Source organism: Mastigoproctus giganteus, chromosome 9 (assembly GCF_048544385.1).
Source record: "Mastigoproctus giganteus isolate SK-2022 chromosome 9, ASM4854438v1, whole genome shotgun sequence".
Lineage (NCBI taxonomy): Eukaryota > Metazoa > Arthropoda > Arachnida > Uropygi > Thelyphonidae > Mastigoproctus > Mastigoproctus giganteus.
In genome coordinates this window covers 199,969,237-199,994,608 of record NC_143583.1, presented here as the reverse complement: position 1 = coordinate 199,994,608, position 25,372 = coordinate 199,969,237, and the positions used below count along the sequence as shown (strand labels likewise).

General features: G+C 39.1%; 1 protein-coding gene across 1 annotated transcript in view; it reads left to right on the top strand.

Annotated features, from left to right (window-relative positions):
* The window catches only part of LOC150081017 (sodium- and chloride-dependent glycine transporter 1-like), a 455,858-nt gene that overhangs the window by 301,050 nt on the left and 129,436 nt on the right, over nucleotides 1-25,372 (top strand). Inside the window, exon 13 of the mRNA XM_090380891.1 lies at nucleotides 13,358-13,458. Coding sequence (XP_090237017.1) covers nucleotides 13,358-13,458 — 101 coding nt within the window. The remainder of the gene's footprint in view (nucleotides 1-13,357; nucleotides 13,459-25,372) is intronic.

Here is a 25,372-nt window from a genome sequence, read left to right as displayed (position 1 = left end):
ACTTTACATATATCAATGTTAAACTTCATTTGCCACCTCTCAGTCCATATGCTCAACTTTTCTAGATCCTGTTGCAGCAGTGTGCTGTCATTAGTGTCATTAACAACCCTGCCAACCTTCGTATTCTCTGCAAATTTGGATATTAAGCCTGATATACCATCATCTATATCATTTATAAATACAGAAAACAACAATGGACCTAACACTGAACCCTAAGGGACACCACTAATAACATTAGTCCACGAAGAGCAGTGTCCATTGATTACCACTCTCTGTCTTCTCCCACTCAACTATCCCTTTATCCATCGCAGCAATTTGCCTCCAATGCCACACTGCTCCAATTTGTGCAGCAGTCTTCCATGTGCAACAGTATCAAAGGCTTTTCTAAGATCCAAATATATGATATCAAAGTTATTCTTTGCATCCAGTTCCTTTGTGACTACATCATAGTATCCAATCAAATTAGTCAGACAAGACTTCCCCTTAACAAATCCATGCTGTGTCCGAGTCATAGCTGAAGTCTTGTCTAGATGATCCTGCAATGCTTCTTTAACCAGTGCTTCCGTTAATTTCCCTGGAACAGAAGTTAAACTTACAGGTCTGTAATTACCTGTGTCTCCCTTTGATCCTCCTATGTGGATTGGGGTCAGATTTGCACATTTCCAGTCCATGAGTACCTCCCCTGAGTCCAGGGAAGCTCTCATAATTATGGCTAATGGTTTGCTTACTTCCTTTGCCGCCTCCTTTAATATAAGTGGATAGATTCAATCCACCCAATTCAATTCAATTGAGGTAGCTCTAACGCATAATTATATAGTAATACGCTTCACTGTTTCTATTTCATAGTTTCTATTCAAATACTACTGACATTTAATTTATTGATTTTATTAATTTAAACTACCATGCCCCCGAACTAGAGCAGCAAAGCAACGGGCACAAAGTGGCAGGAGTGTTGTGACTCGGGGGAGAACTGAGGGGGGCGATTCTCCAACGCGTCACAGCCTAAAAAAATGTGCAACTTGTGAAATGTTTGCCGAACTCTCTGGAACGGAACATGATATTGCCATGGGGGATGTCTTTGTGTGTGCGCGATGTAAGGAGTGTAAGGAAATCAGGCGACAACTCAGCGTTGTTATGGGCCTATATGAGAGTTTGAAGGACAGGGTGGATGCCCTCGAAGGAAATAAATTGAGGGGCCCATCAAGCTCTCAGCTGCCCACATCAACACCAGAGCTTGCACTTGGTCATCACGCAACACAGCGGCAACCCCCAAGGCAGAATGCGCTGGTCCCACAGGAACTATTAGTTGTTGGTGACTCTATTGTCAGGGAAACGGGGAACATGCTATGTAAAAAGGATAGGTGGAACAGGACCAGGGTATGTCTGTCAGGGGCAAAGGTTGATGACGTTGTAGAGCGGATATCATCTTTCAAGGGCACAAAAGGTGATATAGTTGTACACGTTGGCACTAATGATATTAAGAGTAGGAGACCGGCAGAATTACTCAACAAGTACAGGTCACGGTTGAAAAAAAGCCGAGAATTAGGGTTGAATTTAAAAGTGTCTGCAATTCTGCCCAGACACGATAGGAGGGAGTATATGATGAGAGCCTTGTCGATCAATTCGGCCCTGGAAAGATTGTGCAAGGCTCAAGGGGTAGAATTTTTTTCAGCCTGGACTGTACTTGTTAACAGGAGAGATTGCTTCTACAGGGATGGGATACACTTAAATAGAAAGGGTGCAAGAATATTTGCTGATGCTATCGAGGCAGTGTTAGGTGGGTCGGAAAACTGCTAGCTTGTTGGGATACAAAGACTAATAGTTTAACAGTAACCGCAGGCAGAGGTGAAGGTGATTCTTCCACAACTTCTATTAGATTAAGAAGCGACCTGGAGCGAGGGGTGTTGGGGGTTTCAGGGACGGATGGCAGTCATCCTGGAATAGTTGGGTATATGGGATGTGTTAGGGTAACAAGGAATAGGCATAGGAGCATGTATGCTTGCATGTATACCAATGCTAGAAGTATAGTAAATAAATTTGATGAATTTGAAGTGTTGGTCAAGACATCAAAGGCGGATATTGTTGGGATAGCAGAGACGTGGTGTCACAAAGATATAAGGAATGCAGAACTGGAATTTGGGGAGTAAAATGTGTACAGAAAGGATAGACAGGACAGAAAGGGAGGAGGTGTTATGCTGTTAATTAAGAAAAACATAAAATCAAAAGAAGTGCATCCAGTTGATATAGATGGACAGTGCACTGTTGAGTCAGTTTGGTGTGACATAAGCACTGCAAAAGCAAAAATAAGAGTAGGAGTGTGTTATAGGCCTAATGACTCGAATGAGTACAATGAACAATTGTACAGAGAAATAGAGTGGGCCAGTAAATCAGAATGTCTTATAATGGGGGATTTTAACTTCCCAGATATTGACTGGAACTTGTGGGTTGGTCACTCACACACTAGTCAGACTTTTGTGGATTTATTGGATGATTGTTTTCTGCAGCAGCATGTTCGAGAGGCAACCAGAGAAAGTAATACTCTTGATCTGGTTATCAGCAGTGATCATTCGTGTATTAAGAATTTGCAGATAAAGGAACCACTAGGTGGCAGTGATCACAGTGTGCTGAAGTGGGATTTACTCAAAGAGGTAACTACCGTCAGGGGTAAAGGAAAGGGTTTTTGCTTCCGTAAAGGGGAGTACAGTGGTCTCAGACAGTTTTTAAATTCTGTACAGTGGGATCGACTGACGATGTTACAAACAGTAAATTCTAATTGGGAAGCATTCAAGGAATTAATCGTGGAAGCTACTAGACTTTTCATACCGATGAAGAAATATTGTTCAAGGTTTAGGCCTAAATGGTTATCAAATGAACTAATGAGACTCGTGACAGAGAAGAAAAATGCATGGGATGCATATAAATTATCAGGCGACGCAGAAGCCTGTAGCAGATATAAGCTAGTCTGTAATCAGGTCACAAAGGAGGTTCGGCAGGCAAAGGCGGATTACGAGAAATCTTTGGCAAAAGATGCTAAGAAAAACAGCAAGGATTTCTTTACTTATATAAACTCTAAAAGGAAGGGGCTGAATATGATTGGTCCACTTGACATCGATGGTTCGACTGTTGATGATCCTGCTCAGATAGCAAACAAACTGAATGAGTATTTTGCATCTACATTCACACGTGAGGAATCATTACAGTTTGAAAATGGAAGAAGGTTATCAAATTGTAGCAGTGTGCTTAATGATTTTGTAATAACTGAAAGCAAAGTGGAGGAGAAATTGTTGAAGTTAAACATAAGAAAGGCACCTGGGGCAGATGGGATCTATCCAGTTATATTAAAGGAGGCGGCAAAGCAACTAAGCAAACCCTTAGCCATAATTATGAGAGCATCCTTGGATTCAGGGGAAGTTCCCACGGACTGGAGATGTGCAAATGTATCCCCAATTCACAAAGGAGGTTCGAAGGGTGACACGAATAATTACAGACCAGTTAGTTTAACTTCTGTTCCGGGTAAAATAATGGAGTCACTGGTTAAAGATGCATTGCAGGATCATCTAGACAAGACTGCAGCAATAATTCAGACACAGCATGGGTTTGTTAAGGGAAGGTCTTGTCTGACAAATTTGATTGGTTATTATGATGTGGTCACAAAGGAACTGGATGCAAAAAATAATTTTGATATCATATACTTGGATTTCAGGAAAGCTTTTGACACTGTTGCGCATGGAAGACTACTGTACAAATTGGAGCAGAATGGTATTAAGGGTAAGTTGCTACAATGGATAAAAGGATGGTTAAGTGGGAGAAGACAGAGGGTGGTAATCAATGGGTGCTGCTCTTCGTGGACTAATGTTATTAGTGGAGTCCCACAGGGTTCGGTGTTGGGGCCACTGTTGTTTTGTATATTTATCAATGATATTGATGAAGGTATATCAGGCTTAATGTCGAAGTTTGCAGATGACACGAAGGTTGGCAGGGTTGTTAATGACAGTAATGGCAGTGTGCTACTGCAACAGGATCTAGATAATTTGGGCAGATGGGCTAAGAAGTGGCAACTGAAGTTTAACCTTGACAAATGCAAAGTACTGCATATGGGTAGAAGTAACCCCAGAGAAACGTACCAACTGTGTGGTACTACACTTAAGGCGGTAGAAAATGAAAAAGACCTGGGAGTAATTGTGCAGTCAGATATGAAGTTTTCTGAGCAATGTAGACAGGCTGCTAGGGCAGGTCATGGGGTTTTGTCAATGATATATAGGAATTTTGCTAGCAGGGAAAAGGAGGTGATTGTCCCTCTGTATAAGGCAATGGTCAGGCCACGCCTTGAGTACTGCGTACAGGTCTGGAGGCCTCATTTTAGGAAGGATGTAGATTTGCTTGAGCGTGTACAGAGAAGAGCAACACGATTGGTGAGGGGAATGAAGGGATCCTCTTACCAAGAGAGGCTTAAGTTCTGCAAATTGCAGTGGCTGGAGACTAGGCACCTGCGCGGTGATCTGATTGAGGTCTATAAGGCCTTGAATGGGTTGAGCACGCTGAATTCTGATGGGATCCTCCCACTTGTTCAGAATACGAACCTACGGGGACATAAGTTCAAATTAAGAAAGGATAGATGTAGAATAGATGTGCGGAAATTTGCCTTTAGCCAGCGGGTGGTTAATTGCTGGAACAAACTTCCATCTGTCGTTGTGGAAGTTGATAGGTTAAATAAATTTAAGGAGGAACTGGACAGGCAATTGGAGGGTATGGTGTTGGTGTGATTTTTTTTTTTTTTTTTTTTTGGCTGATGCTGCATAAGCTCCTACACTTGCTTTCTTGCATCAAGTGCCACTACTACTACTACTACTACCCCAGGTACCTTTCTTGTGTTTATCTTCAACAACTTCTCCATAACTTTACTCTCAGTTATTGCAAGATTATCTCTCTCTTACTGCCAGAGTTGAATACACCTCTGGAATTCCCTTCCCTGAATAACTCCTGATGTGTGAATGTCAATGCAAATGATTTTAGTTTGTTAGCTACATGAGCAGAATCATCAACAGTTGAACCATCAATATCAAGTGGACCAATCTGATTCATTCCATTCCTTCTAGAGTTTAAAAAAGCAAAGAACTCTTTTATGTTTTTCTTTGCATCCAAAGATTTCTCTTAATCTGCCTTCGCCTGTCTAACCTCCTTTGTAACTTGGTTACAGGCCAGCTTATATCTGTCATAGGCTTCTGTTTCACCTGTTAATTTATATGTATCCCATGTATTTTTCTTCTCTGCCACATGTCTAATTAGTTCATCTGACATCCATCTAGCCCTAAATCTTGAACAATATTACTTAGTCGATATGAAAAGCCTAATAGCTTCTTTGAAGCTAATAGCTTCTTTCAAAGATTAGTTCTTTGAATGCTTCCCATTTTGAATTTGCTGTTGGTAACATCATCAGTTGGTCCCACCGTATACAATTTAAATACTGTCTCAGACCACTGTAGTCACCTTTACGAAAGCAAAAACCTTTCCCTTTATCCCTGATGGTAGTTACCTCTTTGAGTAAATCCCACTTCAGCACACTGTGATCACTGCCACCTGGTGGTTCCTTTACCTGCAGATTTTTGATGCATGAAGAATCATTACTGATAATCAGATCAAGAGTATTACTCCCTCTAGTTGCTTCCCGAACATGCTGCTGTAGAAAACAATCATCCAATAAATCCAGAAAAGCCTTGCTAGTGTGTGAGTGACCAATCCACAAATACCAGTCAATATCTGGGAAATTGAAATCCCCCATTATAAGACACTCTAATTTTCTGGCCCACTCTATTTCTCTGCACAATTGGTCATTATACTCATCAGATTCATTAAACCTATAACACACACCTATTGTTATTTTTATTTTCCCAGTGCTTATGTCACACCAAACAGACTCAACGTTGCATTGTCCACCCCATCAATTGGATGCACTTCCTTAGATTTTATGTGTTTCTTAACTAACAACATAACCCCTCCTCCCTTCTTGTCCTCTCTATCCTTTCTGTACACATTGTACTCCCCAAATTCCAATTCTGCACTGCTTATTTCTGTGTGACACCATGTTTCTGATATCCCAACAATATCTGCCTTTGATGTCTTGACTAGCACTTCAAGCTCATCAAATTTATTAACTATACTCCTAGCATTGGTGTAAATGCAAGTATACGTTCACCTGTTTCTACTCTTAGTTATCCTAACACAGCCCATGTATTTACTTGTTCCACAGTGACTCCCAGCTGTCCTGGAAATTCCCATTGCCTTGCTTTCCAGGCTGGTGCTCAATTGCATTTTAATAGAAATAGTGCAAGAATCACTTTTACCTCTGCCAGCGGTTACTGTTAATCTATTAGTCCTCCCAAGCTAGCAGTTTTCCAACCCACCTAACTCTGCCTCGATAGCATCAGCAAATATTCTTGCACCCTTTCTATTTAAGTGTCTCACATCCCTGTAGAAGCAGTCTCTCCTGTTAAAAAGCACAGACCAGGCTGAGAAAAATTCTACCTCTTGAACACTGCACCATCTCTCCATGGCAGAATTGATCGTCAAGGCTCTCATCATATACTCACTCCTATTGTGTCTGGGCAGAATTGCAGACACTTTCAAATTCAACTCTAACTCACAGCTTGATTTCAGCATTGTCTTGTACTTGTTAAGTAATTCTGACAGTTTCCTACTCTTAATATCATTAGTGCCAACATGTACAACAGTATCACCCTTTGTGCCCTTAAAGGATGATATCTGCCCTGCAACATCATCAACCTTTGCCCCTGGCAGACATACCCTGGTCCTGTTTCATCTATCCTTTTTGCACAATATGTTCCCTGTTTCCCGGAATTATTGTTTTTATTCCTGTGTGAACTTCTGCAGAGTTTGAAGTATTGCTCCACAAAAAAGCATCTCTGTTGTGGGTTGATGCCATGGCTTACTCAGAAAGTGAATTGTGTTAGTGCATGTGTGATGTCTCGCGCATATCATGTACTTATGCCGTCGTTTTTCATTTAAGCCTCTGCTCTGCACATCAAAAAACCATTGTTGTTCCCATACACATGTGTATATTATTATTATTATTATTAGCCATATGGTGCAAGAAAGCCTGAGGCTTATGCTGCACCGGCCAAAAAAAATCCCTGTTACCTTGAGAGAGAGAGAGAGAGAGAGAGAGAAAAGTAGAAAGGAATCACCAAGAAAGGGAAGAATGATGATATCCAGCTCTGGACCCTGGGTGTGCCAAGCCCATACTCACAAGATGTGAGCCACTGGGGATAATATATAAACTGAGAATATATGTAATCATATGGGTTCAGTGACTTAAAAAATATCCTTTCGTTCTGATGAGCATTACTCACAAAGTTATCTGCCTTGGTAATAAAAAAATAACATTGTCTAATTTTTTCAGTATGTGAGGACAAAGAGGCAATACCTAAAACAAAAATTGTCTTTGTTCTAGAAGAAGCATTTACAGTTTCCTTGAGGTTATCATAACTTGAAAATTACGTTGTTTCATCAGATTTCTAAAGATTAAATAATCTCTGTAGCCAAGTATGAATTGTAAGGTTTCACTCCTGCAATCTACTATCTCTCAGAGCAGTAATTGCTTTATGGCACTTGTGTATGGCACAGGAGCATTATTGTGAAGAAGTAGGACACCTTAAGTCATTTTCATCTTGTCTGTTTCTTTATGGTTCACCATTAAATTTTTGAAAGTATTTCCTGTAATTAATATTGTTATGCAGCATGTAGTCTATGGAAAGAATGCCTTATCCTAAAAAATTATAACCATGATCTCCTCACAGAACTGACTCCTGAATTTAAACATTTTAATGCAAATTAAAATTTTTAAATTAAGAAGATGCTAGCAGAATGATCAAACCAAGTAAGATGTAGTAGTAGTAGAGGCATGTGATGCGAGAAAGCAAGCTTATGTAGCATCACTCAAAAAAAAACCATTTCACGCATCCATTGCCTCTAAAAGTTTGCCCAGTTCTTCCTTGAATTTATTTAAGCTATGAACTTCCACAACAACAGATGGAAGTTTGTTCCAGAAATCAACTACCCACTTGCTAAAGGCAAGTTTCCAAAAATCTATTCTACAACTGTGTTTCATCAATTTCAATTTATGCCCCCTCAGGTTCGTAATCGGTGCAACAGGAAGAATCCCATTAGCATTGAGCCTGTTCAACCCATTCAAGGCCTTATACACCTCAATCAGATCACCTTGCAGGTGCCAAGTTTCCAGATGCTGCAATTTGCAAAACTTAAGCCTTTCTTTGTAAGAGTATCCATTTGTTCCCCTCACCATTCCCTTCTATGTACTCGTTCTGGCAACTCTACATCCTTCCTAAAATCAGGCCTCCAAACCTGCATGCAGTACTCAAGGCATCGCCTGACCATTGCATTATACAAAGGAATAATCGCCTCCTTTCCCCTACAAGCAAAATCCTTTATAACATTGACAAGACCCCATGACCTGCTCTGGCAGCCCATCTGCACTGCTCAGAAAACTTTATATCTGACTGCACAGTTACTTCCAGGTCTTTTTCATTCTCTATCACCCTGAGTGTAGTAAATGTATCAACTAAGTACCATAGTTGGTACATTTCTCTGGGGTTACTGCTACCCATATGCCTTTTTTTCAAAGTTAAACGTCAGTTACCACTTTTTAGCCCATCTGCCCAACTTTACTTCATCCTGTTACGGTAGCATACTGTCATTAACAATCCTGCCAACTGTTGTATCATCTGCAAATTTGGACATTAAGCCTGATATACCTTCATTAATATCATTGATAAATATACAAAACAACAATGGATCTAACACTGAACCCAGGGAAACTCCAATAATAACATTAGTCCATAAAGAGCAGTATCCATTGATTATTACTCTCTGTCTTCTCCCACTCAACCATCCTTTTATCCATTGTAGCAACTTGCCCGTAATGCCGTACTGCTCCAATTTGTACAGTAGTCTTCCATGTGCAACAGTATCAAAGGCTTTCCTGAAATCCAAGTATATGATATCAAAATTATTTTATGCATCCAGTTCCTTTGTGATCACATCATAGTATCCAATCAGATTGGTCAGAGAAGACTTCCCCTTAACAAACCCATGCTGTGTCTGAATTATTACTGGAGGCTAGTCTAGATGATCCTGCAATGCTTCTTTAACCAGTGACTCCATTATTTTTCCTGGAACAGAAGTTAAACTAACAGGTCTACAATTACTTGTGTCAAGCTTTGATCCCCCTTTGTGAATTAGGGATACATTTGCACATCAGCAGTCCATAGGGACCTCCCCTGAGTCCAAGGTCACTCTCATAATTAAGGCTAAGGGTTTGCTTATTTCCTTTGCCACCTACTTTGCTTTAATATAACTGGATAGATCCCATCCCCCCCCCGGGCGCCTCCGTAGCCAGGTGGGAAGGAGCAGTAGTGCGTATCACATGCTTCTTGATTAGACCGGGGTTCGAGCCCGTCACCACCAAATACGGAAGATGCGGAAAGGTCAGGGAATGACCACCGCATATCCCGGAGCAATATGGCCTTAGTTGCTAATGCTCCTAAAAAAAAAAAACCAAAAAAAAAAACCCATCCCCCCCCCCAAGTGCCTCTCTTATTTTTAACTTCAACATTTTCTCCACTTTACTCCCAGTCATTAAAAAATCATTAAGCTCCCTGTTAGAGTTTAATAAGCTTCTGTCCTCCACTTCCTTGCAGAATTCCTCATATGTGATGTAGAAGAAAAATACTCTTTCAGTTTGTCAGCTATCTGAACAGTATACAGTTGGTCCCACTGTATAGAATTTAAAAACCATCTGAGGCCACTGTAGTCATCTTTACAAAAGCAAAAACTCCTCTCCTTATCCCTGATGGTAGTTATGTCTTTAAGTAAATCCCATATCAGTACACTGTGATTGCCACCTAGTGGTTCCTTTATCTGCAAATTCTTAATGCACAAATGATCACTGCTGATAATCAGATCAAACAGCGGGAGTATGACTCCCTCTGGTTGCCTCTCAAACATGCTGCTGCTGTAGAAAACAATTATCCAATAAATCCACAAATCTTGCTAACATGCAAGTGACCAAACCACAAGTTCCAGTTAATATCTGGGAAATTAAAATATCCCATTATAAGACATTCTTATTTACCAGCCAAATCTATTTCTCTGTACAATTGTTCATTGTACTAATCAGAGTCATTATTATTATTATTAGTCATATGGTGCAAGGAAGCCTGAGGCTTATGCTGCACCAGCAAAAAAAAATTCCCATGTTACCCTACCCTGAGAGAGAGAGAGAGAGAGTCAGAAGTAGAAGGGAATCACCAATAAAGTAAGCAAGAGAAGAATGATGATATCCAGCTTTAGGCCAATAACACTCCTACTGTCATTTTTGCTTTCCCATTTTTGGTGTGACATTGACATAATGTCACACCAAACTGACTGTTCGTTGCACTGTCCATCTTTGTCAACTGGATGTGCTTCCTTAGATTTTATGTTTCTTAAGTAATAGCATAACCCCTCCTCCTTTCCTTTCCTGTCTGTCCTTTCTGTACACATTGTACTCCCCATATTCCAATTCCTTACTGCCTATATCTATGTGACACCATTTCTCTGATATCCCAACAGTATCTGCCTTTGATGTCCTGACCAGCACTTCAAATACATCAAATTTATTTACTATACTCCTAGCATTGGGAACTAGGCAAGCTAAGGCAGATTATAAGTCCTTGGCTAAAAATTCAAAGGAAAGTAGCAAAGAATTCTTTGCTGATAATTACATTACAAGGAAAAGGATGAAACCGTTTGCGCAACTAAATATGAGTAGCATAACTATTGATGATTCTCTTTAGGTTGATAAAAAATTGATTCTTCATATTTTGCACTTATATTCACACAAGAAGTTTTTAGAAATGAGGATTTCAGAAGTATACCAGGTTAAAACTGGGAGATGAATTATTTTATCATAATAGAAGAAAGTGGAAGATAAATTGCAGAAGCTCACCTTCCTCTCCTGTCTGTCAGCGCCTCCATAGCCAGGTGGGAAGGATCAGCAGTGCATAGCACACGCTTCTTGATTAGACCGCGGTTCGAGCCCGTCACCACCAAATACAGAGGATGCAGAAAGGTCAGGGAATGACCATCGCATATCCCGGAGCAATATGGCCTTAGTTGCTAATGCTCCTAAAAACCAAATAACAAACAAACAAAGAAACAAACAAACCTGTCTGTCTTTTCTATACACATTGAATCCTCAAATCAAATCTGTATAGAAAAGATCTTTTAAAATGTGCATAGTTCATGAAATCCTGAGGTCTGCTCTTAATATCATTAGTACTAACATTTTCTGTTCGTACTGAATGAAAATATTCACTTTTGCACATTTTTTAACTTTTACAGCATTATATATATTTTTTGAAGGGGCAACCCGAAAGAGCACTATATATGGGTGCCCCTACTTCACATAATTGATCATGGGACCAGAAGAAAAGAGTGCTAAAAGTGAGAGTGTTGCAATGGAAGTTTATTGTATTTAATATTTGAGATGTGAATAATGATTTTAGGCTGTATTCCCAAAAAATTATTTTGGGAATACAGCTAATTATTTTTCTAATTACTTATACTGCTAATTATTTATCTTAGAAGAAGGTAAAAAAGTAATCTCTGAAATTTTAGGTTTCAATATTATTGTATCTAAATTTTTATATTCATAACGAATCCTTTCTTTAAGGATGCCTGTGGTAGAATGTTTCTAAACCCAGATTTTCACTACTTTTATTACAAAGATAAGACATCATGCCTTCAGACATCATGTTAAGGACTACATTTGTATTGATGTTTGCAGGGACCCCTTTGTCTCATGATAACCAAACTTAAGTGCTTGCCAACTAATTTATTTTGAGTTGAAAATATTGTCTGAACATATAACATTACACAAGCTCTGATTCCTGTGCCATGTGCCTAGCCATTAAATTGCTGAAAGGTGAATAAATGGATAATAAATCACAGGAATTTGCATGCTATAAAATTAGCATTAGCATTAGCATTAGCATTAGTAGAGACATTTGATGCAAGAAAGCAAGCTTATGCAGCATCAGCCAAAAAAAAAGAAAAAGAAATAAATAAATAAATAAATAAAAAATAACCAATTCCACTTCACCCCTCTGTTCGAAATAGATGACAGTAATTACATATTGTTTCATACCATAAGTGAGATCATAGCCAAGTAGTCAGGCATGCAGGTGCATAAGTACTTTTGTCTTGAGTGACCGAGGTTCAAGCCCGTGACTGCTGAATACGGTGCTGTTTCTTGTATTCTGTCTATCTTGTGAACTTCTCTTACCGTTTGGTTGTCCCATAGTATAAGCAGAAAATTTATATATTTTTTTTATTTTAAGTTAGGTAATGCTCAAATTGGCCACCACTGTTCTCTGTATTTTGCATTTTTGCCTTTTGCATTTGAAGTTGTTGCCATTTGAATACTTTTCAGCATTTTTCTGTATGATATCCATGATTGAATACAGAAATTCTTTCCTTGTCTGCACTTTTTTTTTTTGCTGATATACCAAGTCCTTTATGCCCTCTCCCCACAACCACAGGATGAAATCAAGGAGCATAAGATATGGCAGTGTTTTGTGCACCTTCACAACCACTAATTTGGGTAATGTCATTTCAGAAATTCTTACTTTTCAAACGAGTTGGAGAAACTATATTGAAACCACAGTTGTGATAACATGCAGCAGTCAGACAATACTTACCTGACCTGATGGATTTGCAAGTGTTGCAGCTGATCAAGTGAACCAATTTAATATTTAGGCAGGGTGGGGAAATTAGGGAGTCAAACTTTCTGTCAGCAAACTTTATACAGATGAATTTAGTTCTACAAGAATGGACCTAAATAAGCCTCTTAGGAGTTAGTGTAATCTGTTTCACAACATCTAACAGTATAATGAGATTTTCTTACCATTTAGAGAAGTTTGGGTTCAAATTCCAGTGAAGACTGGAAGAATTCTTAATGGCCTCATCAGTCAGAACTATAATTAGCAAGTTTCAGAGAGAGAGAGAGAGAGAGAGCCTGCATTATTCTAACTTTTTCAGCTTGCACACCATGAAGATCAGCTCATGAACACATGCACTTGTTCAGACATAATACTTAATAGAGATCATATAAATAAACATACCATAGGAATAAGTGTATTAAAAGCCCTCCCCTAAAACAACTAACCAACCATTGAATATTAACAAACTCGCTGCTTGATTCATTCTGCAATATTTTATAATATATAATACACTATATGCCACTACTTATTTATTCAGTAATTTTAAGTAACACTTTTAGGTTTGACGAATTTTTGTTCTGACTTTGAACATATGTTGGGATTTCAACCTAATATATACTTCAAAATATGCTGGAAAGTGATTGCACCTTTTCTTATTTTGGTAAGTGGATCTTTATCTATCTGTTAATTTACATGCTCTGCTTTTCTCAGAAATTTCTAAATGCTTTTCTATTTGTTTGTGACTTCCCCCATAAAAGTTTACAGAAGTTTATACCTTCCCCCTTAAAAGTTTACAGAATATTTAATTCTAAAAAAACTAATGTCTATAGAAACATCAATTATAAATATTATCAGGGCTTCCATCAATTTTTTAAAGAAGAGGCTTCAGAAAAGATAGTTGTCTTTTATCAACACTGAATTGTCATTTAGCAAAGGCAGTTCCATTAGTTGCCTTTGGTATTGTGCTTTAAATAAATGGCATTTCCCTTTCAGGAAATGCTTTTGTTACAGAGTGTTGCTACTCGTGTGACTGTGTGAGTACTATACCCATTCACCATTGCAAGCCTATCAACCCAGTGATACTTTAATCCATCTGTGATGGGGTGAAGTGGATTTTTTGCACTCATCCCCACAGAAAAAATATATAATAATTTCATATACATAAAAAAAAATTCAGATTTCTGCTGTTCTCTTAATGTTTTTCAAAGAAATTCCAATCAGTGTGTAAGTAGCAATAACTACATTTAAGTTTGGCAACTGTGAACAGTTGCCAAACACTATTTTTATTTATGATTATCATAAATAAAAATAGTGACTGCTCAAACGATGTAAAGAGACGACAGGCAATTGCTAAAACGTCGGTCGCTGATCTGATAAAATTATGGAGAGATCATGATCTGCCCCTAAAGACAAAACTGAGGATCATTGCTTCGTTAATTTTTCCAGTTGCCACTTATGGATGTGAAGGATGACTGAAGGATGAATGAAGGATGGAATTGACAGGAAGAAAATTGAGGCATTTGAAATGTGGTGTTACAGGAGAATACTGTGTATTTCTTACTTGGATCGAAGAAACAATGAGTGAGTATTAGGCACCTCTGTAGCCAGGTGGGCAGGAGCAGCAGTGCGTAGCACACCCTTCTTGATTAGACCGGGCTTCAAGCCTGTGATCACCAAATACGGAGGATGCGGAAAGGTCAGGGAATGAACACTGCATATCCCCGGAGCAATATGGCCTTGGTTGCTAAAGCTCCTAAAAACCAAATAACAAACAAACAAACAAACAAACAGTGAGTATTGAATAAAATTCTTCTTCATAGCATCAACAAAAGAAAACTCAAGTTTTTTGGTCATAGTATAAGAAGGGAAAACTTTCTGTTGAAGAATATAATGGAAAGAAAAACTGAGGGGAAGAGGCGCAGAGGACGACCTGCAACTAGATGGAAGGATTGAATCAGGGAACTTCTGGGCATGACACTTTGCGATGCTGCTCATATAGCACATGATCGGTGCAGTTGGAGGAATTTGTTGGTGGCCACAACAGCTCCTCGGGGAGCTATGTGACTGGAAGAAGAAAAAGAACTGTGGACAAAATTACCTTTGGGTAAATTTCAACCTTACTCAACACTCATGTTGTGCCTTTTTGGAAAAAGGATTAGATGGACTTCCCACTATGCAGCAAATTGTTTATGCCAGTGAAACTCTTCACTTTGTGCTAATATCATGATTATATTTAAGCTTTTTGAGACAGTGAAATTTTAAAATTTGCTGCCAGAAAAGTTTAAATTTACTTTTGCTTTTTAGTTATAAATATGGACTTGGAGCCCACACACACACACAACACACAGTATTGCCAAGAGTATAAAAACAATCCTGGAATTGGAGAAAAATTTACAGTACCCAGGAATAGGTATAAAATAGAGAAGAGGTATAAAAGCTGGGTTCATGCTAGAAGTAAGATAAAATAAGATAAATGGGTTCAAGTATTCAGCTTGTGACTCTTTACGGGGAATAATTAGAATATGCCATATTGGCAGTCATTCTCTTCATACTTTCACAAAACTGTCCTGCTCTGCCCTAGATCAACAGTAGTGATTGCCAAGAGTAGAGGCGCCTCTGTAGCCAGGTGGGAAGGAGCAGCAGTGCGTAGCACACGCTTCTTGATTAGACCGGGGTTCGAGCCCGTCGCCACCAAATACAGAGGATGCGGAAAGGTCAGGGAATGACCACCACATATTCACGGAGCAATATGGCCTTAGTTGCTAATGCTCCTAAAAACCAAATAACAAACAAATAACAAGCCAAGAGTAGTAACTGTTGTAATCACCAAATGGAAACGTTATAATGCTACTACAGTCAGGATATGTTACAGCAGACAGCAGAAGTTGATAGAGACTAGGTGGTGCTCAGAAGAATTAGCATTAGCAAAAGCACATGATGCAAGAAAGCAAGCTTATATAGCATCAGCCAAAAAAAAATTACACCCTTCTCATTTCACCCCTCCACTCGCTCCAAATGTTTGTCTAGTTCTGCCTTGACTCTATTTAAGCTATCAACTTTTAAGACAGATGGAAATTTCTTCCAGCAATCAACCACCTGCTGGCTAAAGGCAAACTTCCACACATCTATTCTACAACTGTTTTTCCTCGATTTGAAATTATGTCCTCTCTGGTGATTATTCTGATCAAGAGGAAAAATCCCATCAGCATTGAGCATGCTCAAACCATTCAAAGCATTATACACCTCAATCAGATCACCTCGCAGGTGCTTAATTTCCAGACACTGTAATTTGCAAAACTTAAGCCATTCTTCGTAAGCGCAACCGTTTGTTCCATCCACTAATCTATTTTGCCTTTCTCTTTACTCATTCCAACAGCTCTACATCCTTCTTAAAATGAAGCCTCCAGACCTGTATACAGTACTCAAACTGTAGCCTGATCATTGCCTTATACAAGGCAATAATCACCTCCTTATCCCTGCTAGAAATATTCCTGTATATCATTGACAAGACACCATGAGCTACTCTTGTAGATAGTCTACATTGCTCACAAAACTTTATATCTGCCTGAAGAATTACCCCCAGGTCCTTTTCATTCTCTACCACTGTCAGTGTAGTACCACACAATTGATACGTTACTCTGTGGTTACTGCTTCCCATATGTAGTATTTTACATTTCCCAATGTTAAACTTCAATTGCCACCTCTCAACCCATCTGCCCAAAATTTTTAGATCCTTTTGAAGCAGCATACTGTCATTAGTGTCATTAACAACCCTGCCGACCTTCGTATCATCTGCAAACTTGGACCTTAAGCCTGATATACTATCATCAATATCTTTAATGAATACAGAAAACAACAATGGAGCCAACGCTGAACCCTATTGGACTCCACTAATAACATTAGTCGATGAAGAGCAGTGTCTATTGATTACCACTCTCTGTCTTCACCCATTCAACCAACCCTTTATCCATAGCACTAATTTACCTCCAATGCCACACTGCTCCAATTTGTGGCAGCAGCCTTCCATGTGCAACAGTATCAAAAGCCTGTCTAAGATTCAAATATATGATATCAAAATTATTCTTTGCATCCAGTTCCTTTGTGACTACATCATAGTATTCAATTAAATTGGTTAGACAAGACTTCCCCTTAACAAACCCATGCTGTGTCCGAGCTATAATTGAAGTTTGGTCTAGAGTGCCTCCATTAATTTCCCTCCAACAGAAGTTAAACTGACAGGTCTGTAAGTACCTGTCTCCCCCTTTGATCCTCCTTTATGAATTGGGGTCACATTTCCACATCTCCAGTCCATGGGTATCTCCCCCCAAGTCCAAGGAAGCTCTCATAATTATGGCTAAGGGTTTGCTTACTGACTTTGCTGCCTCCATTAATATAACTGGATAGATTCCATCCACCCCAGGTGCCTTTCTTATGTTCATCTTCAATAATTTCTTCTCCACTTGACTCTCAGTTATTACAAGATTATCTGGCTTACTGCCAGAGTAATACACCTCTGACATTCCCCTCCCTGAATAACTCCTCATGTGTGAATGTAGATACAAAATATTCATTTAGTTTGTTAGCTACCTGAGCAGGATCATCAACAATTGAACCAGCGATATCAAGGTGACCAATCTGATCCATCCCCTTCCTTCCAAACTTTACATAAGTAAAGAACTCTTGGCTGTTTTTTTTTGCATCCTTTGCCAAATATTTCTCGTAATCTGCCTTTGCTTGCCTAACCTCCTTTGTGACTTTGGGCTTGCATGAAAAAATGATCAGAAGAACGAGTATATCATATCTATCGAAGGCTTCTCTGTCACCTGTTAATTTATATGTATTCCATGCATTTTTCTTCTCTGCCACATGTCTAATTAGTTCATCTGACATCCATTTAGCCCTAAATCTTGAACAATATTCCTTAGTCGGTATGAAAAGCCTAATAGCTTCCAAGATTAGTTCTTTGAATGCTTCCCATTTTGAATTTGCTGTTGGTAACATCATCAGTTGGTCCCACCGTATAGAATTTAAATACTGTCTCAGACCACTGTAGTCACCTTTATGAAAGCAAAAACCTTTCCCTTTATCCCTGATGGTAGTTACCTCTTTGAGTAAATCCCACATCTGCACACTGTGATCACTGCCACCTAGTGGCTCCTTAATCTGCAGATTCTTAATGCATGAAGAATCACTACTGATAATCAGGTCAAGACTATTACTATCTCTTGTTGCCTCCTGAACATGCTGCTGTAGAAAACAATCATCCAAGAAATCCACAAAAGCCTTGCTAGTGTGTGTGAGTAACCAACCCACAAATTCCAGTCAATCTCTGGCATATTAAAATCCCCCATTATAAGACACTGTGATTTACAAGCCCTCTCTATTTCTCTGCACAGTTTCTCATTATACTCATCAGATTCATTAGGCCTATAACATTTTTCCTTTCCCAGTCTTATGTCACACCAAACAGACTCAACAATGCATTGTCCACCAACATCAATTGGATGCACTTCCTTAGATTTTGTTTCTTAACTAACAGCATAACCCCTTCTCTCTTCCTATCCTGTTTATCCTATCTGTACACATTGTACTCCCCAAATTCCAATTCTGCACTGCTTATTTCTGTGTGACACCACGTCTCTGATATCCCAACAATATCTGCCTTTGATGTCTTGACTAGCACTTCAAGTTCATCAAATTTATTAACTATATCCCTAGCATTGGTGTACATGCAAGTATACATGCACCTGTTTCTACTCTTAGTTACCCTAACACAACCCATGTATTTACTTGTTCCACTATGACTTGCAGCAGTCCTGGAAATACCCATTGCCTTGCTTTCCAGGCTGCTGCTCATTTCAATAAAAGCAGTGCAAGAATCACTTTCACCTCTGACAGCGGCTACTGTTAATCTATTAATCCATGTATCCCCCCCAAGCTAGCAGTTTTTGGACCTGCCTAATTCTGCCTCGATAGTATCAGCAAATATTCTTGCATCCTTTCTGTTTAAGTATATCCCATTCCTGTAGAAGCATTCTCTCCTGTTAACAAGCACAGACCAGACTGAGAAAAATTCTACCCCTTGTGCCTTGCACAAACTCTCCAGTGCCGAATTGATCGACAAAGCTCTCATCATATACTCCCTCCTATCGTGTCTGGGCGCAGAATTGCAGACACTTTCAAATTCAACCCTAACTCACGGCTTTTTTTCAGCATTGACCTGTACTTTTTAAGTAATTCCGCCGATCTCCTACTCTTAAGTGCCAATGTGTACAACAATATCACTCTTTGTGCCCCTAAAAGATGATAGCTGGTCTACAACGTCATCAACAAGGGTATGTCTGCCCTTGGCAGACATACCCTTGTCCTGTTCCGCCTATCAAATTAACAGTACCCAGGAATAGGTATAAAAGGTGTAAAATAGAGAATAGGTATAAAAGCTGGGTTCATGCTAGAAATAAGATAAAATACGATAGATGGGTTCAAGTATTCAGCTTGTGACTCTTTACAGGAAATAGAGGATGCCATATTAGCAGTCATTCTCGTCATACTGTTTCAGCAAAACTGCCCTGCCCTAAATCAACAGTAGTGATCATCAAGTGTAGTAAATGATGTAATCACCAAATGGAAACATTACAGTGCTACGACAGCTAGGATATGTTTGAGCAGACAGCAGAAATTGATATAGAGACTAGGTGGTGCTCAGAAAAGTTGTATGTAGATCCCATCAGTCTTGATTGAATACTGTCAAAGGGAATTTAAGAGAATGCCAGATCTGATAGTAGTATAAGGGTAATACATTGAATGCTGCATAACATTATATTTTATGAAAGAACTGCAATGCAAAAATCAAACATTTAGCAAGAATCAGCATTAACCTCGGGGCTCACATCTGGTGAGTATGGGCTTGGCACACCCAGGGTCCTGAGCTGGATATCATCATCTTTCTCTTTTTTGGTGATTCCCTCCAACTTCTCTCTCTCTCTCTCTCTCTCTCTCTCTCTCTCTCAAGGTACTCAAATTTTTTTTGGCTAGTGCAGCATAAGCTTCAGGCTTCCTTGCACCATATGGCTAATAATAATAATCTTATCTTCCTTCATGGATTAGGTGATCCGCCTGTTCCGATCTCGAAGAGGTCTGCTCATCTTTTCTTTGGTCTTCCTCTCTCTTTTTTCTTTTGCTCTATACATGTAAGCTAATTTAGGGAATCGATTATCTTCCATTCTTTCTACATGTTATTTCCATCTTTGTCTATATTCTATAACTTTTTCATTAATTGAGTAAATCTTTAATTCCTTTCTAATATTTACATTTGGTATTTTTATCTAATTTTGTACATCCTTTAACATATCTTAAAAATTTCATTTCTGCAGCTTGTATTCTATTAATGTCTCTTTGTTTCGGTATCCATTTTTCAGAACCATAAATAAGTGTTGGTATTGCCATCATTACTTTGTAAAATTTCAGTTGTGTTTCTTTCCTTGTTTTCTTAACCAGAGTTCTTTTTATTGTTCTACATATATTTCGAAATTTTGCCAATTTCTGGTTCATATCTTAACAGGAGAGACTGCTTCAACAGGGATGGGATACACTTAAATAGAAAGGGTGCAAGAATGTTTGCTGATGCTATCGAGGCAGTGTTAGGTGGGTCAGAAAACTGCTAGATTGGGGGGATACAAGGACTAATAGATTAACAGTAGCCACTGGCAGAGGTGAAAGTGATTCTTGCACTGCTTCTATTGGAATGAGCCACAGCCTGGAAAATAAGATGCAGGATATTTCAGAGACTGCTGGGAATCATTGGGGTACAAGTAAACACATAGGTTGTGTTAGGGTAGCTAAGAAAAAGAACAGGTGCATGTATACTTGCGTGTACACCAATGCTAGGAGTTCAGTAAATAAATTTGATGAATTTGAGGTATTGCTCAAAACATCAAAGGCAGATATTGTGGGGATTTCAGAGACGTGGTGTCACACAGATATAAGGAATGCAGAACTGGAATTTGGAGAGTACAATGTCTACAGAAGGGATAGACAGAATAGAAAGGGAGGAGCGGTTATGCTATTAGTTAAGAAATACATAAAATCCAAGGAAGTGAAGCCAGTCGACATTGCTGGACAGAGCAGTGTCGAGTCAGTTTGGTGTGACATAACAATTGGGAGATCAAAATTGAGAGTGGGAGTGTGCTGTAGGCCTAATGACTCTGATGAGTATAATCAGAGAGTCTTATAATGGGGGATTTTAATTTCCCAGATATTGACTGGAATTTGGGGGCTGGTCACTCACACACTAGCAAGGCTTTTGTGGATTTATTGGATGATTGTTTTCTACATCAGCATGTTCGGGAGGCAACTAGAGGGAGTAATACTCTTGATTTGATTATCAGTAGTGATTCTTCATGCATTAACAATCTGCAGGTAAATGAACCACTAGGTGGCAGTGATCACAGTGTGCTGAAGTGGGATTTACTCAAAGAGGTAACTACCATTAGGGGTAAAGGGAAGGGTTATTGCTTTCATAAAGGCGACTACGATGGACTGAGACAGTATTTAAATTCTATAAAGTGGGACCAACTGATGATGTTATCAACAGCAAATTCAAAATGGGAATCATTCAAAGAACTTATCTTGGAAGCTACTAGGCTTTACATACCAACTAAGAAATATTGTTCAAGGTTTAGGCCTAAGTGGATGTCAGATGAACTAATGAGACATATGGCAGAGAAGAAAAATGCATGGGATACATACAAATTAACACGTGACACAGAAGCCTATGATAGATACAAGTTGATCTGTAACCAAGTTACAAAGGAGGTTAGGCAGGCGAAGGCAGATTACGAGAAATCTTTGGCAAGGGATGCAAAAAAAAACAGCAAAGAGTTCTTTACTTATGTAAACTCTAGAAGGAAGGAGATGAATCAGATTGGTCCGCTTGATATCGATGGGTCAACTGTTGATGATCCTGCTCAGGTAGCTAACAAACTAAATGAATATTTTGCATCGACATTCACACATGAGGAGTTATTCAGCAAGGGGAATGCCAGAGGTGTATTCAACTCTGGCAGTAAGCTAGAGAATTTTGTAATAACTGAGAGTAAAGTGGAGGAGAAATTGTTGAAGATAAATACAAGAAAGGCACCTGGGGTGGATGGGATCTATCCAGTTATATTAAAGGAGGTGGCAAAAGAAGTAAGCAAACCCTTAGCCATAATTATGAGAGCTTCCTTGGACTCAGGGGAAGTACCCATGGACTGGAGATATGCAAGTGTGACCCCAATTCACAAAAGAGGATCAGAGGGCGACACAAGTAATTATAGACCTGTTAGTTTAACTTCTGTTCCTGGAAAATTAATGGAGGCTCTGGTTAAAGAAGCACTGCAGGATCATCTAGACAAGACTTTAGTTATAGCTTAGGGGAAGTCTTGCCTGACCAATTTGATTGGATACTATGATGCAGTCACAAAAGAACTGGATGCAGGGAATAACTTTGATATTATATACTTGGATCTTAGAAAGGCTTTTGATACTGTTACACATGGAAGACTGCTGCACAAATTGGAGCAGTGTGGCATTGGAGACAAATTGCTGCTATGGATAAAGGGGTGGCTGAGGGGGAGAAAACAGAAAGTGGTAATCAATGGACACTGCACATCGTGGACTAATGTTATTAGTGGAGTCCCTCAGGGTTCAGTATTGGGTCCATTATTGTTTTCTGTATTTATAAATGATATTGATGATGGTATATCAAGCTTAATGTTCAAGTTTGCAGACAATACGAAGGTTGGCAGGGTTGTCAAGGACACTACTGACACTATGCTACTGCAACAGGATCTGGAAAGGTTGAGCCGATGGGCTGAGAGGTGGAAAATGAAGTTTAACATTGACAAATGTAAAGTACTACATATGGGAAACTGCAACCCCAGAGCAATGTATCAACTCTGTGGTACTACACTGACAGTGGTAGAGAATGAAAGGGACCTGGGGTGGCTGTGCAGACAGATATGAAGTTTTCTGATCAGTGCAGACGGGCTGCAAGAGTAGCTCATGGTGTATTATCGATGATATATAGGAATTTTTCTAGCAGGGATAAGGAGGTGATTATTCCCTTGTACAAGGAAATGGTCAGGCCACACCTAGAGTACTGTATACAGGTCTGGAGGCCTCATTTCAAGAAGGATGTAGAGCTGCTGGAACGAGTACAGAGAAGAGCAACAAGATTGGTGAATGGAACAAAGGGGTGCTCTTACGAAGAAAGGCTTAAGTTTTGCAAATTACAGTGTCTGGAGACTAGGCACCAGCAAGGTGATCTGATAGAGGGGTATAAAGCCTTGAATGGTTTGAGCATGCTCAATGCTGATGGGATTCTTCCTCTTGCTCAGAATAATCACCTGAGAGGGCATAAATTCAAATTGAGGAAAGACAGATGTAGGATAGACGTAAGGAAATTTGTCTTTAGCCAGTGTGTGGTTGGTTGGTGGAACAGACTTCCATCCCTTGTCGTGGAGGTTGATAGTCTGAATAAGTTTAAGGCTCAGCTGCACAGGTATTTCGAACAAACAGAGGGGTGAAGTGGAAGTGGTTATTTTTTATTTATTTTATTTTATTTTATTTTATTTTTTTTTTTGGCTGATGCTGCATAAGCTTGCTTTCTTGCATCAAATGCCTCTACTAATACTAATGCTATCTTCTTTGACATCATATGTTATATCACATCCTAGATATTAAAATATTTTACTTGTTCTAGTATTTTTTGTCTATAACTATTTTTGTTCTCACTGTATTTTTCCTTTAAAAGCCATTGTTCTAGTTTTCATTGTTGACATTTTAACTTTATATTCTTCTGTTATTTGGTTTAATTTAAATACTGCTCTTTGTAAATTATCCCCGCTATCTTGAATAATTACTTGATCATCTGCAAATAACAGTGTATTAATCCTATTCTTTGTATTTAGATATATACCTGTATTAATTTCTTCTTGCCATTTACATATCATATCCTCGATATATATCTTAAACAGCGTTGGTGACAAGCTACATCCCTGTCTAACTCCTTGATTTATTATACTTTCTTCTGCTAATTTATTACCTGTATCTATTACTATTTTTGTTCCTTGATATAAACTCTGTATTATTTTTGTAAAGTGCTTTGGGTATCCTTTATTACTCAATATATCCCATAGTTTTCATCTGTTTACTCCATCAAATGCATTTTCATAATCTATAAATGCTAAATGTGTTTCTAAATTCAAAGTTATTCCCTGCATCCAGTTTAGAAACTGGATGCAGGGAATAGCTTTGATATTATATACTTGGATCTTAGAAAGGCTTTTGATACTGTTGCACATGGAAGACTGCTACACAGATTGGAGCAGTGTGACATTGGAGGCAAATTGCTGCTATGGATAAAGGGGTGGTTGAGGGGGAGAAGACAGAGAGTGGTAATCAATGGACACTGCTCATCGTGGACTGATGTTATTAGTGGAGTCCCTCAGGGCTCAGTGTTGGGTCCATTATTGTTTTCTGTATTTATAAATGATATTGATGATGGTATATCAAGCTTAATGTCCAAGTTTGCAGTCGATACAGAGGTTGGCAGGGTTGTCAAGGACACTACTGACACTATGCTGCTGCAACAGGATCTGGAAAGGTTGAGCAGATGGGCTGAGAGGTGGCAAATGAAGTTTAACATTGACAAATGTAAAGTACTACACATGGGAAACAGCAACCCCAGAGCAACGTATCAACTCTGTGGTACTACACTGACAGTGGTAGAGAATGAAAGGGACTTGGGGGTGGTTGTGCAGGCAGATATGAAGTTCTCTGAGCAGTGCAGACGGGCTGCAAGAGTAGCTCATGGAGTATTGTCAATGATATACAGGAATTTTTCCAGCAGGGATAAGGAGGTGATTATTCCCATGTATAAGGCAATGGTCAGGCCACACCTAGAGTACTGTATACAGGTCTGGAGGCCTCATTTCAAGAAGGATGTAGAGCTGCTGGAATGAGTACCGAGAAGGGCAACAAGATTAGTGAATGGAACAAAGGGGGTGCTCTTACGAAGAAAGGCTTAAGTTTTGCAAATTACAATGTCTGGAGACTAGGCACCAGCGAGGTGATCTGATAGAGGTGTATAAAGCCTTGAATGGTTTGAGCATGCTCTAGCTCAGAATAATCACCTGAGAGGGCATAAATTCAAATTGAGGAAAGACAGATGTAGGATAGACGTGCGGAAATTTGCCTTTAGCCAGCGGGTGGTTGGTTGGTGGAACAGACTTCCATCCCTTGTAGTGGAGGTTGATAGCCTAAATAAGTTTAAGGCTCAGCTGGACAGGTATTTTGAACGAACAGAGGGGTGAAGTGGGTTTTTTTTTTTTTTTTTTGGCTGATGCTGGATAAGCTTGCTTTCTTGCATCAAATGCCTCTACTAATGCTAATGCTAATGCTAAAATTAAACTCTTTTTGTTTTTCTATTATTTGTTTTAATATAAATATATTATCTGTACATGATCTTCTTTTTCTGAATCCTGCCTGTTCTTCTATTAATATTCCATCAGAGATAATACATTTTATGCTAT